Source organism: Sceloporus occidentalis, unplaced genomic scaffold, assembly GCF_023333645.1.
Source record: "Sceloporus occidentalis isolate IW3139 unplaced genomic scaffold, rSceOcc1.0.p SCAF_4, whole genome shotgun sequence".
NCBI lineage: Eukaryota > Metazoa > Chordata > Lepidosauria > Squamata > Phrynosomatidae > Sceloporus > Sceloporus occidentalis.
Window position 1 is genome coordinate 22,452,393 of NW_028316984.1, and position 16,103 is coordinate 22,468,495.

Below are 16,103 nucleotides of genomic sequence, written 5' to 3' on the forward strand. Positions count from 1 at the left end.
AACAATATGTAATGTTAAAAACCAATAACAAAAGAAAAGGAAGATCGTATGGGTTCAGAATATATTTTATAGACCTTGAATTAAGACTGGGGGCGGGGGGAGTGCATAACTTTGAAAAGGGCTGCCCTAATGATTTCCCTTCAAACCAGAAATAACACCCCACACAGGAATCTGGATGCTCACTCTCAGTGTGCCATTAGGCTCTTGTGTTGTACTGTTTGGGAGAATTATGAAATAAATGAGAAATTGGTTTCTGGTCAGAACAAAACGTTCAGTGACAAGAGCTGAGAAGATGTTTGGGCTATCATTTCATACTTACTTTCCACCCAGAAGGCTAACAGCCACATCAGAAATGGGCAATTTCAGGGGCAGTGACACAATGACTCTCACCCTACAGTCCATTGGATCTATGCCTTACCATTGCCACACTATTACATTCTAGTGGTTTAGAAACAAAAAGAGCAATTTTTCCTTTAAGGAAAAAAAATGCAAACCTGGTGAATCTGTTTCACCACTGCTTTCTCTTAAAGGGAAACAGTTTTAATAATAAAAAAAATGAAGAGGAGGAGGTAGAAGAGGTTGCCATGTTGCTCTGTTTCACTTATGAAAGGATCACTTTCTTTTTTAAAAAATGGCAAGAAAATATAAGGTTTCCTTCTCCTCCTCATCAAAATCAACATCAACAAAATCCTTTCTATATAACAAGAAGATTCTTTGGAAGGAAGCAAGAAAATAAATTGCTACCACCACCACCACCACTTGCTATAGGGTGACTGGAAGAAAACAAGGCAATGACTTATTGCCACTATTGATACAATTACTACCTAGGCAAACTTATTTTAAATGCCTCCATTTATCTTCTTTAAATCTGTATTTATTTGTAAATCCTGTGGATTAAAAAAACAAAATTACTTAAAAGAGGTCTCAGGAAGCCACAAATAGTTTTCAGTTGATTACTTCTTTTTGGCTAAGATCAGATGTGTGTAGTTGATCACTTCCAGGATAAATGAAATATTGAATAAGCACATTTAGAAACTGCTCAGAGCAACCAAGGGCTGCGTAGCAGTACTTCTACTGACACTTTATTGATTGAAATCTATTGATTTTAACCAGAGTTTGAATTTATTCTGTGGGAATCAGTGGGACTTCAAAATACTCAACTTTTGTAGTCCCATACCCCTTAACTCATGACTGCCTTACTAATCTAGTACGTGAGGTAACTGTTGTTAAAAATTGTTTGGCATTAATTATGATAACAGCAGTTTGGGCAGCAACAACTGGATATCAGAGCATCAGTCTTAATGGTTGAATTAATACGCACAACACCATTTCAAACTCTCAGAAGAACATGTGTATGTGATTGTAGGCTTGTGATCCAGCAACAATCACATGGAAGGGTGAACTGGATAACCTGCTGCTCCATGTCAAGGCATATAAATACAGTCTCATCTTTGGTCTATCAACTCAAACAATAATAATATTTGTATGCTATATTATTACAAGAAAAATTCTGAAAAGAGACCATTAAAAATACAAAAGCCATATCACATATATACAAAATTGTGACAGAACTGCGGCTGTATAAGGTGTTTCCTACTAAGTAAATACTGAAAAAGGCTACAGCATAATTCAATGCTATAGTGTGGAGTTCTCTGATCAGCCATGCCACAAAGCAGTAATACTTTCTTACAGGATTCTGAATTCCATTCTCCCTTCCCCAGTTTTCTTCCTCTCTCACTTCCAAGAGGTCAGCCAGGATTCTGTGGCTACTGAGCATGGGTTATACTTGGTATCCCTTTCCTCATCCTCACATTACAATTTTTCTTCCTTTTTTTGTTTTGTTTCAATACTTTTCTGCAACCCGTGCATATACTGTAAGGCAAGGAATGGTAACAGGATTCATCTTTCTTTTCATGCATTCTTTCACATCTCTGCAATGAGCCTATGCTTGAATATATGCAGTCACCTCTAGAGTTCCTACTTGCATGGAAAGGTGCATCTTTGAATAAGAATGTAGCAAAGAGTGACACAGAATACACACAGAATGTAGTATGTGAGTTCACAGAATATATGCATAACACAAATACCATTATATGACACATGAGGAACACTAATAATGTCAGAAGTGAGTTTATATAAAAAAGACAAATTTAGAAATTTAATTTAGTTTAACTTTTGAGACACTGCATTGCATGGGTGTCACTCAGTTGTTGTATGCCTTCAAGCTCCTTCTGACTTATGGAGACCATCAGCCAAACTTATCATAGGTTTTCTGACAGTAAGTGTGTGTGGCTAACCCAAAGTTACCCAGTGGGTTTCCATGGCCAAGTGGGGAATTGAACCCTGATCTCCAGATTTGTAATCTAACACTTAAAACACTACACCATGTTGGCTCCTCCAGTTGATATCACATTCATGTACTTTTGTATCTGAGCTCACTAACTGAAGCAGGAATCATTTGGGACATGTTGCTTACTTTGTATTTGCCAGTGACAGGGTGCCGACCTCCAGTGGTTAACATGTCAGTGCCTCTGTCTAAAATGCAGCGAACTGCATGGCCTGTTCTAAAGCAAAGAGAAGCAACAAGAAAAGGTTAGGTACATAAAGGGTTTTCTTGGAATAACTAAAGAAATTTTGTGAAGTCGAAGGCTTTCATGGCCGGCATCCATAGTTTTTTGTGGGTTTTTCGGGCTATGTGACCATGTTCTTTCTATAAGAGTTTCTTCCTGATGTTTCGCCAGCATCTGTGGCTGGCATAAAAACTATAGTGAGGAAATGCTCTATAGACCTGTCCAGGCACTTTTTGAAAATGTACATTTGATTCAAAATACTTTAAGTTCACCAGAGTTGGGGTGTCGTGTCCAGATGATGCACACCTTGACTCCACCCCAGAGTGCCATGATGCCATGCACCGCTCCACACGGCATCATGATGCACCTACAGCGCTGCGTCCAAATGACGCAGCCGTGAAGGAGCACCATATAGCCACACTGCTGTGGCTAAGGTGCCCTCAAAGGCTGGATCGGGGGGTGCATGAGGTTGCTGCGACCCTGATCCAGTGCAAAAAGGGGTGGCATCCCACTGCCCCTTTGGGGCAGTCTGTAGAGCCCCAAATTCCTTAAGTTTAAAACCAGTGGCATTGTGAAAGGAACTGGAATGAGACTGAAGAAAGGAGCAGAAAGAGAAATATACAAAGAAGATGGGATGTTTGGCAATGTGGGTCTTTGAACTTTACTTGAGTATTTTCCTTCATCTATGCAAAGACATAGTCATGTTAGTCTGGAAAATCACTATGCAAAGGGATCTTGTAGCACCTTTAAGACTAACTGAAAGAAAGAAGCTCTTGCATCAATGAAAGCTTTTTTCCTCTCCATTATATTCTGAAATGATGTTGCTGAAATTTAGGGCTTATACAGATTGGGAGAAAGGGGTGGACAGAGGCCGCCCCTTTCTCCCATGGATTGTGGCCACATCAACCAAACGGCGCAGCAACAATGTGCTTGGAAAAAGGAGCCGCGAAATGCAGCTCATTTCTCCGTTGCTGCTGAGGCACCATAAGCACCCTGGAATGGTGCTGTGATGTCCCTTGTGCGCTGCGCCATTTGGATGCAGTGCACAAGCCACGTCATCATTGCATGTGCCATGTAAACAGCAGCGTGCCAAGATGGTGCCTGCGGCACGTGGTACAACTCAAAAGATTGTGGACCCTAAGTTCTCCCGAGTTCTGCTTTTGGCCCCAGGCCGGTGCAAAACCTAAGGCATAATATTTGCACAGCAGAGCACTGGTTTAGACTAACAGGGAGGGAGTAGGGAAAGTGGGATCACACAGTTATTCTGTCATGAGCTATCTCCACGAGTATCTATATGAGCCCTCCCCAACATGATGGCCTCCAGATGTATTGGATTACAATTCACATCATCTTCAGCCTGCATAGCTGTTGTCCATTCTTCCTCAGCATGACTGGGACTATAATTTGACAGGCTGGCCTCAAGAGAGAAACAGCTGGTCTCACGCAGCATGGCAAATATTACACCACTTCTTCTAAATTTATCAAGCAGTTTAACACTACATCTTCCTGTATTATTCCATCTGATAACATTTTAAATCTCAAAACATAGATTTCTAGTTTACTGAACTGTTGACTGGGTTGCAATCAATGTATCTGAAATGGGAACGGATATTTCAGCTGCCTAATTCACTGTTTTTCCCCCTCAACCTCTCCCTCTTACTCCACAGCTGCCTCAGGGAGCATCCTGAACATCATATATCCACTTACTTGTTGGCTGCTACTGCTGTAATGCATGCCAGTAGACTGGCTTTCATCAATTTTCCACCAAAAGCCCCTCCAATCCTTTTCACATGGCACATGATCCTATTGTCTGGTACTCCTAAACAGGAGGCTACCATTTCCTGCATAAAAACCAAATAATGAATTACACTATTACAACTCAAAGTGCATACATCTTTCCATTATTTTTATTATTATGTATTACAATGACATAATACATAGATTTTAGCAAGGGGAAAATCCCTTTCAGAATCCACAGACCAATAGAAATCTTTTACAGGGCTAATGTTACACCTCCACTGCTCCAATTTTTACAATGACTGAACATAAAAAGATCCATATTGGCTTGTGAAAAAATGGCTTGCTAGGCAAGGTATGATCCTTTTCTAGTTCACAGCTTATTCTCTTGACCACTATCTTTTGTTGCCAAATAGCCATATCTACAAGACAGTAATGCTTAATAAAGCCGAATAAAGATATTTAGTCTCCTCTCATCACCATCAGCAGCCCATAACATTTTTAAAAAAGGTTTATGATGTTGAAAGGTATTCAGGTTTAGCCTTTTGCAGATCTTCTGGGGGAAAGATATGGCCAAGTGTGATGGGCACCACCAAGAAAATACACCCCCTCCAATAATGTTATAATTTGGTACTCTCAGATTTTTCCCATGCAAGAGATTGTGACAAATCAGCCATCTAATTTTGTGGTGATTTCTTAGTTACCTCAGCCACCTCAAGTAATCTGAGAAGCCCCGGATTATGATGGCAGAACCATTCTGCTGTTTCATTTGCAGGAGACAATACCTTTACTAGATCAATTAATAGACATACAATCCTCTCCCTTTCTGCAGCCTGTTGGTTGCCAGCCTAAACATTACTAACCCAATATGGATTTTGATACTCTTCTCAACAGCCAACATGGCTACTTCTCATTTTAGAGTGATGAGGTGAACTTTAGGAATGTTAGAGTTATTGAACTTTTGGGCTATTAAAACACAGAGAAAGAGCTATACATTATTCAAAATGCAATGAAAATGCCCTCCTAACCTGAACATGTGCTGGGTGCTGGGATGACACATAAACATCCATTTCTTTATCCTCTCCTTTTGGAACAGCAAGAACACTCTGAGTTTCCATGTAAAAGTGCTCCTGTCCCCCAATATGGATCTCACCTGTTTTCAAAGAGAGGATATATCAGCATGACTTTTTTCCAAAGTGAGGAGCCATGGTTGGAGCAAAACATATGAACTATTCAGGGACATGTATGATAATGTTACATTTGGCTCTTTCATAGTAACACAGACACTATGGAGAAAAGCATACAGCTGGGCCATAACAAGTGTGGAAAAGAGGGAAATAATCAGAATCTCACTAAATTTCTCTACAAGCCTACCCTCCCAATTCCTTCTAAGATTATCTTTCCCCTATTGACTCTGACATATTGATATTCATGATTTTAACATTATTACTGTATGTTTTTAACTATGCTTTTGGATTTAATTCGTTTTAATGTGTATTTTTAATATGTGAATTGTGGTACTGTTTTTACTGACTGTCTTTACTGACACTTGTACACCGCTTTGATCCTGGGAAAAGCAGTTAATAAATAAACAATTTATTTAAACAATTTATTAAATGATGTAGATCCAGTTTGCATGTAGCAATAAGACATGGTTTATCACAGGGATATGGGGAACATCTGGCCCTCCAGATGTTGAAGGACTGTAACTTCCATAATCTCTTGTCAAAGGACATTATCACTGTCATCAAGTACAAAAGGAGATGCAGCCAGACATCTGGAGGGCCACAAATTGCCCAACCTGAATTTAGTGCTATGCAGGCACACTATGCGAGCCTCAGAGAAGATGTAGGCAAAGACTCATGCTCCCCACTCTCCACTCTCTTCCTCCCACACAGCCAGAAGGTGTAATCCAACACAATTCTATTCCATTTCCCCCAATTCTTGGCCTGTGGTTATGTAAGCATTTTACAGTAAAATAAATCCCAAACAGTCACTTTTCCAGATACTGGGGGAAACAAGGGCAACACAAAAACTCCCGCACCCTGGCGTCATGCTGCCCACAAGGTGCAACTTTCCCAGTGGTGGAGATGGAAGGATCTACATGCTCAGTTTTCACAGGAAAAAAAATTGAATCAGTAATCTGCAACTTACCCTCAAGAATGTGGTCAACAATTTTAAATGCTTCATCCACATTTCCTTGTACCAGTTTTCTTTGTGGGTCAAAGAATGAATTGTGCTTGATTGCCTCCTGTAGTGTGAGAACATACCAATAAGTACTTTAACACCCCACGGTCACTTCCTTTAAAAACAAAAGAACTAAATTAACTGCCATTTGGAGAAACTTATGACATTTAAAGTAGTATTAAATTATGTTATAAATGCATAACATAGCTATGATAATTTAAACCCAGTGTCAGAGTAAAATCAGAAAGTTGATTTCAATGCAACTTCAGTAAAACTCAGTCCACAAAATTATGAGAATTGGTGACTGACTGAGGAACTGTTAACATTTTGCTTGTGCTGAAACAGCTACAGGTGAACCTCTATATTAGTCAAAATAGCAATAAGGAGCAGGCCATTCTTCACCTCTATAGTCAGGATCACAGGCTCTTGGGGTTCATACTCTATGTTTACTTTTGCAGCTGCTCGTTTAGCATGAATATCTGAATCTGCAACCACTGCACAGACCATCTGGCCCACACAAGTCACCTGAAAAATTTGGGAAAAGAATGGTATGAATATGCACTTAAGCATCTTCCACAGAAAAATGATGAAACTCTTTCTCACTACGTAAATACCTACATACAGATATTCTTTTTCTTGACCCCTTTCATATGCACACTCACACATGCTGTGATTTTTCTACGAAGGTTTCCTGCTACAGCACAAATCTGCAAATTGAGTCAATGGGCCCTTCCAGACTGGTCTGGAAGAGTGAGTTTCTGTCCTGTGATATAGCTCCTTGGGTTTTGCTGGTCATTGTTCGTTCTGCATGTACATGTTCAATTATCTGTAGGGTAAGTCTGTAGTGATTTGTTGGATCTACACTCCAGCTCCTCCAAAGATTTTATAAAACTAGGACTTAACTTTCTGAGATGGTCCTATGATCTGAAGGGCAAATTTTGTCCTCTGTATTTTAATTTTTTTCTATGGTTTATTTTGTTGACTTGCTGATTTACTATAATGCAAATCAATAAAAAAATACAGGAGTGAAGAATACTTTTTTGTTCCAATATATCATGGGATTTAAAAGAAGCCAAGTTAAGTGTAGGAATACAGTGTTTCAGCTGATGTTGGGAATTGCCAGAAAACAGAAATGTTGTTTGAATGCTTAAAAAACAACAACCCTTCAACAGCAACAAAAACAGCAACAAGTACTACAACCTCCTGACATGTTTGTTTTGCTTGGAGGAGCCCAATATCAGTTCCATGTCAATGTACAACTGACATGTGATCAATACATGATACTCTGTTGTCATGTTGGCTGCACTCTAGTATGCAAACAATATTGTGGGACATACATAGCTGGCTGGTGTGATTTCTACCAGTTAGTGTTCGTAGTTCTGCTTTTTGTTCAGCAATAACTTTATAAATGTGAAATATAGACTGTTCCTGGTAGCAATCATCTCTTTCACTAGCCAAACATGGGTCTGGTTGCATCTCTCTATATATCTCAGGATTTAAAGGGTGATATCCCATTAAAACAGAACAGATTGGAGCAACCAGCATCTCAAAAACTCATGCAGTCTCCACATACTGTAGTTTCTGCTGGGCCATATAATTTCTGCCAGCAATAAAATCATATGCCAAGATACGTAAAATCTCAGAATGGTCCCATTATTTTGGTACCTAAGAGCCTGAATAGACGGGTGAAAAAAAAAACTGAATGGGGTGAGGCCTTCTGCAGGTAGATTTATTAATCTTATGGGAAATCAATGAAATATAAATGCCACCTGCAGTCTGTATTACAACTATTTAGTAGGAGTTGCCAACTGCATGTTTTTCTTCCATAATTTTGACTCCTTGTTAAAAACAAAAACAAAAAAACTCTACCAAACATATATTGGGAATGATTTGGACACTGTGAAATTCTGGTAGCTATCATTCCTGTGCATGAGGCTATCTTTTTTAACTGTCATCTCGGCCTCAGAGGGAGCGATCAGGCAGACCCAGCAACATCGAGGACTGCCTGAAGGAAGAGGCTCCTCCCTCTTTAACTGTCATCTTGGCCTCAGAGGGAGCGATTAGGCAGACCCAGCAACATCGGGGACTGCCTGAAGGAAGAGGCTCCTCCCTCTTTAACTGTCATCTCGGCCTCAGAGGGAGCGATCAGGCAGACCCAGCAACATCAGGGACAGCCTGAAGGAAGAGGCCCCTCCCTCTTTAACTGTCATCTCGGCCTCAGAGGGAGTGATCAGGCAGACCCAGCAACATCGGGGACTGCCTGAAGGAAGAGGCTCCTCCCTCTTTAACTGTCATCTCGGCCTCAGAGGGAGCGATCAGGCAGACCCAGCAACATCAGGGACAGCCTGAAGGAAGAGGCCCCTCCCTCTTTAACTGTCATCTCGGCCTCAGAGGGAGCGATCAGGCAGACCCAGCAACATCGGGGACTGCCTGAAGGAAGAGGCTCCTCCCTCTTTAACTGTCATCTCGGCCTCAGAGGGAGCGATTAGGCAGACCCAAAAACCTCAAGGACTGCCTGAAGGAAGAGGCCCCTCCTTCTTTAACTGTCATCTCGGCCTCAGAGGGAGCGATCAGGCAGACCCAGCAACATCAGGGACTGCCTGAAGGTTGAGACTTCTCCCTCCTTTAACTGTCACCTTATATTTGTTTTGTATTCATTTTTTACTGTACACCGCTATGATCATTGCGGAATAGCGGTCTATAAATAAAACTTATTATTATTATTATTATTATTATTATTATTATTTCTATATTTTTTCACTGACATGTTAAGCTATCTCTCTTGGAATTTGTAATTTTTATGATTTCTCCCATTTGTAATATATGAAATATTTAATAAAAATATAAACTGGCATTCTGTTCAATATTTACAAGATCATGAACTGGCTTATGATCTCATACCTTTTCAGATTCATGCTTACAGTCACTAATGGCCAAATGTGACCCTCAAAACCTACCTCTTAAACCAGGCAGCACTCCATCTGAAGCAGGGGTAGGCAACCTACGGCCCGTGGGCCGGATCCGGCCCGACGAGGCCTTGGGACCGGCCCCAGCCTGGTCCTGCTGCCAAATGCCACCGGGGCCTTTGGCCTCTCGCGCGGGGGGGGCAATTGTCTGTAGAAGCCTCAGAAACATGCATTTATATTAACATTTTTTTAAAAATCAGTAATTTTTTTCACATGTCCTCCATTAGAAAATGTTGTCCTACATTTGTCCCAGTTTATTTATTTATTTATTTAAAAATATTTATTTATTTATTTATTGGGTTCCCCCCCCCCCCCAGTTGTCTGATGGACAGCAGCCCGGCCCCCGGCTCAAAAAGGTTGCCTACCCCTGATCTGAAGGGTTTCCTAGACTCTGCAGATCGGGTTGCTGGAAAATGTTGAGTACAGCACTCTCCCAGGTATGGAGCACATGAAGATGTGCAGCTGGAGAGATCCTTTAAGATCCTACCTAGCTCAGAGTTAGGTTGTCTCTTCAGTTGGGGTGCCACCTGGCTTAAGATGTACGGTAAGTGTTGGGAATGTGGCATTGTCAGAAGCAGCTAGCACAATGCAATTCCATCATCCTAGATATAGCTGATGATGCAAGTTCTCGGCCATAGGTGCTATTGTTCTTTTAAAGGACATTCCTTTTTTTTAAATTAAAACAATTTTTAAAAATTAAGATAAAATGCTAAGTGAGGAGGAGGAGAAAGGGATGGTTTATAATGAAAAGTAAAATAAAATCTGTCCAAATCACTGAACACCTAAAATCTCCAGCGTGTATACTCATTCTGTAAAATTAAGTATTTTCCTATTCAGACTAATCACAGAAATACAAAAGTTAAAAAATAAACAAAAAAACCATCTGTCACAACAAAGCTTACCTTTTCCCTAGCAAATATAATATCTGGGACATCATAATAATAAAACTCATTTTGGCCTGGTATATCCTGAACAGAGATGATATCAACTACACCTGGCATCTTGAGGGCTTCAGAAGCATCAATTGATCTGGGAGGAAAATATAAATAAACTTTCACACAGAGATTCAAAAGTGCAAAAATTAATATTAACATGTTACTGGGATGGGGAGAATAACAGAGGTTATATTAAAACGAAGATGAGTCAAGACTGGATGAACATTTGGTTGTTCTACTAAATCTACGTCCTAGAAAATGAAACACCACTGAATTCCACACTACTATATTCTCAGTAAAATTCATGACTTTTGACAGTAATTAGATGCTTCTGCAACATTGATTATGATTGAACTGTCTGAAGCAGGAGTGGGGATCTTATGGCTCTTCGTTTGAAGGTTTACTCAAATTCCTATCTACCTCAGCCAGTACAGCCATTTATCAGAGGGGATGGGAGTTGTAGTCCAGCAACACCAGGAGGACTGTAATTTGCCTGATAAATAATTAAAACATGACTCCTTTCAGTCTAGAAATGATGTAATACTCTGTAGTTACAACTCAGAATAAGTGAACTGTTCTGTCAAACTACATTCAACTCAGATATATGTATATTTATTTCAAAATATTCCCTGTTCCTAGCTAACAACAGTAGTTAAATAAGATATACTGATACTGAAGTACAATTATAAAGTAGGTATCTAAGACTATAAAGGAGGTTCCTTTGCTATGCCCCAGTCATCTGTCTGGGAAGGTTTCTTACCCAGTTTCACTTAAAAAGAAGTAACCTCCAGTGATAGGGGAAGTTTCTTGGAGGGAGTCTCAAGGTCTTTATTTTTTATTTATTTATTATTATTTTTGATATGGACTGTTTCTGATTTGAATGCAAGTATTACTAGCCTGGAATACTCTGAAATCACAAACTTGACCTCTTTGACAACTGACCTCTTGACAATTCCAAAAATCTCCTCAGCTACCATAGTCAGTTTTAAGAAGGAGATTCGTTTCCTACAACCACACTTTCTGCATCATTCAGCTTGAAAATACTCACTAGATCAGGGTTTCTGGCAGTTGTAGTCAAAAGAAGTAACTTTCTGTTTGTGTTTCACCCTTGCCACCACCAGCAAAACTTTCAAAGTTACCTAGATTTCCCCCCACTGTACAGCTTATACATACACAATTTTTGCGTGGGCTTTAGCACTGGTTACTAGAGCCAAGAAGAGTTCTCCATCCACAGCACGAATGTCATCACAATAAATAGCTTCCCCTGTGGCATGTTTAATACCAGCCTGGTGCATAATTGGATGTCCAACTGGATCTTGGGCAAACTGCCCTGGCTTCACATCCTTTTCAGTTAAAGGGTAACAACACATAAAAACAAAAACAAAATAAAGTCAAGATGTCCCCCTGGATTTAGTCATATATATATATATATATATATATATATATATGTTTCTGCTACATTCTTACAACTAAAATAATTTTAGTTTCCATTCTCCCACCCAGCCAGCTGCATGGCGATTACAATGCCTCCCTGAAAACACTATACTATCCTGAACACACCTGATTTTATCTGGTTTTTGAGGCTAACCAAGACTCATTATTATAACTATCAGTGGTACAGGTTAAATCTCCTTTATCTGGAATTCTGAAATCCAAAATACTCCAAAAACCAAATCATTTTCCCTGGGTGGCTGAGATAGTGAAATCTTTGCTTTCTGAAGGTCCAGTGTGCACAAACTTTGTTTCATGCACAAAATTATTTAAAATGTTGTATAAAATTAATTTCAATGTATGTGTATAAGGTATATATGAAACACAAATGAATTTTGTGTTTAGACTTGTGCCCCACCCTCTAAGATATCTTGTTATGCACATACATGGAAATACAGATATTCCAAAATCCAAAAATATCTGAAATCCAAAAATCTTGTAGTCCCAGGCATTTCAGATAAAGGAGACTCAACCTGTAGGATCTGTTATGGGATGTGGGTGTAATTTTCTTGGCCTCTGGCTCCTTGGAAGGAGCCTTGGAAAAGGACTTGGGGATTGGGCTTACAGCTATGATATATACCAGGGGTAGGCAACCTGCGGCCTGCGGGCTGGATGTGGCCCGGCGAGGCCTTGGGACCGGCCCCAGCCCGGTCCTGCCACCGATTGCCGCTGGGGCCTTTGGCATCTCATGCAAGGGGCATGGTGAGGCAATTGTCTATAGAAGCCTCAGAAACATGCATTTATCTTAACATTTTTTAAAAAATCAGCAAATTTTTCGTGTGTCCTCCATTTTTTATTTAAAAGTGTCCTCCATTTGAAAATTTTGTCCGACATTTGTCCCAGCTTATTTATTTATTTAATTTTTTCGACAAATTATTTAATTATTTATTTTTTGGCTTCGGCCCCCCAGTTGTCTGAGGGACAGCAACCCGGCCCCCGGCTCAAAAGGGTTGCCTACCCCTGATATATACCTTTGAAATGAACTCCCAGCATTGCTGTTTTCCAGCAACAACAACCTTGTTCTATATACACTAACCTCAGTAATGGCTCACAGGAACTCTTTGCTGCTGAATATTTATACATATAATAGCAACACTTCATATTTTTCACGCCACTAATCTATTACCCTGGCTGAGTGGACAAACCCAAGATGCCTCAATAAATCATATACTAAGCTTAGTATAACTTCTGGGCCATGGTAGTTTCATATGATATTATAACATTCAGAGAGGTCTAAGCCTGATCTTTCAGAACCCACTCAAAACCACAGTTTTAAAATAAAACCTTCTGTGAAAAAGAAACCTACTAAATTCATGCTACTGACCTGGTATTTTTGCATGCTCTGAGGCATTTTGGTATGGAAATGTTCAAGGGCACTTGCATAATTTTCAGGGATACTGGGACACTGATTAGGATACTGAAAGAAAATTATTTTAGTCACTTAAAAAAAGAAATAATTTGAATTAATGAATATTCAATCATACATCTTTTTTTAAAGGCTACATACAAATAAATACAATAGCTCCTCTGTGCCCAAAAAGAGTATCCCATTATAAGAACATAGAAGGAGTCATACTGGATGAGACCCAAGGCCTGGCTTTTCCAACATTCTGTTGTCTATTGTAGCTGGCCAGAGTTTGCAGGTAATATACAAACTGACTAGAGACCTCTTTCATGTCTTGCTCAGCACCTGTTTTTAAGAGACACACTGGAGATATGGTGACTCTGGTAGCCATTGCACACGCCAGAACAGTAGGGCTTTCTCCACTGTTGTTACAATATTAGCCTCTGCCAATGAGGAGCTATCTCCTCATACCTTTTCAACATACAATAGTGTGGCCAGAATCCAGATGAGGTGGTATTCTGTTGCAAAACTGTTGTACAAGTGGTTGTGCTTTCTCAAAGTTGTTAAATACAGTCCTTAGTGCACCAATCCATTCCATAAACACAGGCACAGCCCTCCCTCTCACTTAACTTTGTGGCTGTGGAGCTAATCGACTGCTACAGAACGGGTGAGCTCAAGGCTGTAGTGTTCACTCAAGTACCATTTGTGCAAGTATATGCCAGCGTAGCTACACTGGCATATAATCTGACTATACTCAGAACCAGTGCGGAAGAGCCCTGCCACTGTATCTAATTAAAAAAAACTTTATTTGTACATTATCTCACTGATAAACACTATTCCAAGCTAGATCCCCTAGCCATTGTACATATTTTTATTTTCAGCACTTCTAAATAGATTTAACATCAGAGCCTTTAAAAATTATTCACATACTCTGAGCATTCTACTCCACTCAGTCAGGCTATATAACTGCCCCATCTTTAAAGTGTATGTATGAATAGGTTTAGCTTTCATTCCAGTTCTCTTGTCAAGCAGCACCAAGACTATCTGCATGGGACAAATAAAGCATCATCCCCTTGAAAGGGAGTCCGGAGAATGCACAGACCAAACCCAAGTCTGGCATGAACAGACTGGTTGATATGTGGCCCACTGAGCACTAAATCTGGGGTATACCCTTCTTGGAATGCATTTTAAACCTCTGTTTGCTCTGGATCTTCCCAGAATATGCAGAGCCTTATATTCCAATACCGGATGGTTATTCAAAACATGTCCTGCTGGGTTGCTTGCTGCAGCAGTGGCAACAATGGGTCATTCGCTCTGAGGTCAGAATGAGGCACCCAGCTGGGAACCTTATTTTGATCTCAGGAGCAAGTGACTCACCACCATTACTGCCACAGTGGACAGCACAGCAGATGCATATGCAAAATGCTGCCTGGTGTTAGAATGAAGGGGCTAAGGTAATGGGTGGGGCAGCTCTGAGGTCACAGTACTTCAGACAGGACCCAATAAACTCATCCCAGTCATGCAGGCTGCTCATGGAGGGAAACTAAGTGAAGTCAGGGAAATGGGCATTTTGCATCATGAAATCAACATCCCAGAATTTATTTTATTTATTATTTATTTCAAGGATTTATGTCGCACCTTTCTCCCACAATGGGATTCAAGGGAGATGGTGAAACCTTAGAGGTGTTTTACTTATCCTCTTACTGATAGTCTTCTGTCATCAAGTAAAAACTAATTATTTTTCCAGAGGGCCTTTGTACACGCCTGAGTGGAGTTTTGAGTTGTTGTGTTGTTTTCAATTTTTCATAAAGCCGCCCCACCCCCACCCCACCCCCACCCCCCACCGGCCTCGTCTGTTTTATTATTTCTTTTGTCCAATCCACACTGTAGAAATAATCTAGTCTGACACCACTTTAACTGTCCTGGCTCAATGCTAGGAAATTCTAGGAACTGTAGTTTTGAGAGACATTGAGCCTTCTCTGTCAGAAAGCACTGGTGCCACATTACACTACATTTTCTAGTATTCCCTAGCACTGAACCAGGGCAGCTAAAGCAGTCTCAAACTGGATTACTTTTGCAAGGTGGTTTGGACCTTTATTTCTAAATATACATTCCACTCCAGGTGCCATTTTACAAGACAGTGCTAAATGAATAAACATCCAACCACAAACTCCAGTAATGAAGTGGTCTTAAATCTAAGCACATTGGCTTTAAACCATTCACAGATCAGGCTGCTTTTACTGACAACAAAAAATAAATATATACAAATCAGAGCAAACCATTACCATTATCTGCAGTGACTGTAGCACCTCCAGATAGAATTTGAAGATGAAACTAACAATGAGTGTTCTTCTGAACTCTACTTTGCCACCTGAAGCTGAGCTTGGGAGAATAATTTCTTTCAGCACCATTCTGCAAGCATCAGCCAGCATCTGCTCATCCCAAGGTCTTGCAAAATAATAAAGGAAATATACTCATTAGAAAAGAGAAAGCATTAGTGGTTTAAATACATCTTACCATAGATTTTTAAAGAGAGGAACACAGCACAAACTTGTCATTTTAATCCTAGAACAGTTACTCTGGTTTAGAAATTAGATCCTAATATGAAAGTGTGGAATGTGTAGCATTCACGTTGGACAGCAGCTCCCACCAACCTAGATAACCAAGCCACTGGCTAAGGATAATAGGAGTTACAGTCCAGCAATATAAGGAGAGCCAGATGTTGCCCATCCTGATCCATATATAACAATATAACACAACAAAAACAGTTTGACTTTTTAAATGCAATATTCATATTGCAAGAAACTGGTCTTACAAGTCATTGAGAAAATGCTTCCTTTTTCAACTCAGTTTGATATGTTGAGGGACAATC

General features: G+C 40.1%; 1 protein-coding gene across 6 annotated transcripts in view; it reads right to left on the reverse strand.

The window, feature by feature from the left end:
- Positions 1–16,103, reverse strand: part of LOC149313612 (aldehyde oxidase 1-like) — a 64,861-nt gene that overhangs the window by 19,339 nt on the left and 29,419 nt on the right. For all 6 annotated transcript variants that reach the window (XM_089519447.1, XM_089519448.1, XM_089519449.1 and 3 more), the window contains 9 exons: positions 15,517–15,679; positions 13,211–13,303; positions 11,569–11,738; positions 10,363–10,489; positions 6,897–7,019; positions 6,462–6,558; positions 5,336–5,460; positions 4,278–4,411; positions 2,477–2,564 (listed from right to left, as the gene is read on the reverse strand). In XM_089519447.1, the coding sequence (XP_089375573.1) occupies positions 2,477–2,564; positions 4,278–4,411; positions 5,336–5,460; positions 6,462–6,558; positions 6,897–7,019; positions 10,363–10,489; positions 11,569–11,738; positions 13,211–13,303; positions 15,517–15,679 (1,120 nt within the window). The remainder of the gene's footprint in view (positions 1–2,476; positions 2,565–4,277; positions 4,412–5,335; positions 5,461–6,461; positions 6,559–6,896; positions 7,020–10,362; positions 10,490–11,568; positions 11,739–13,210; positions 13,304–15,516; positions 15,680–16,103) is intronic.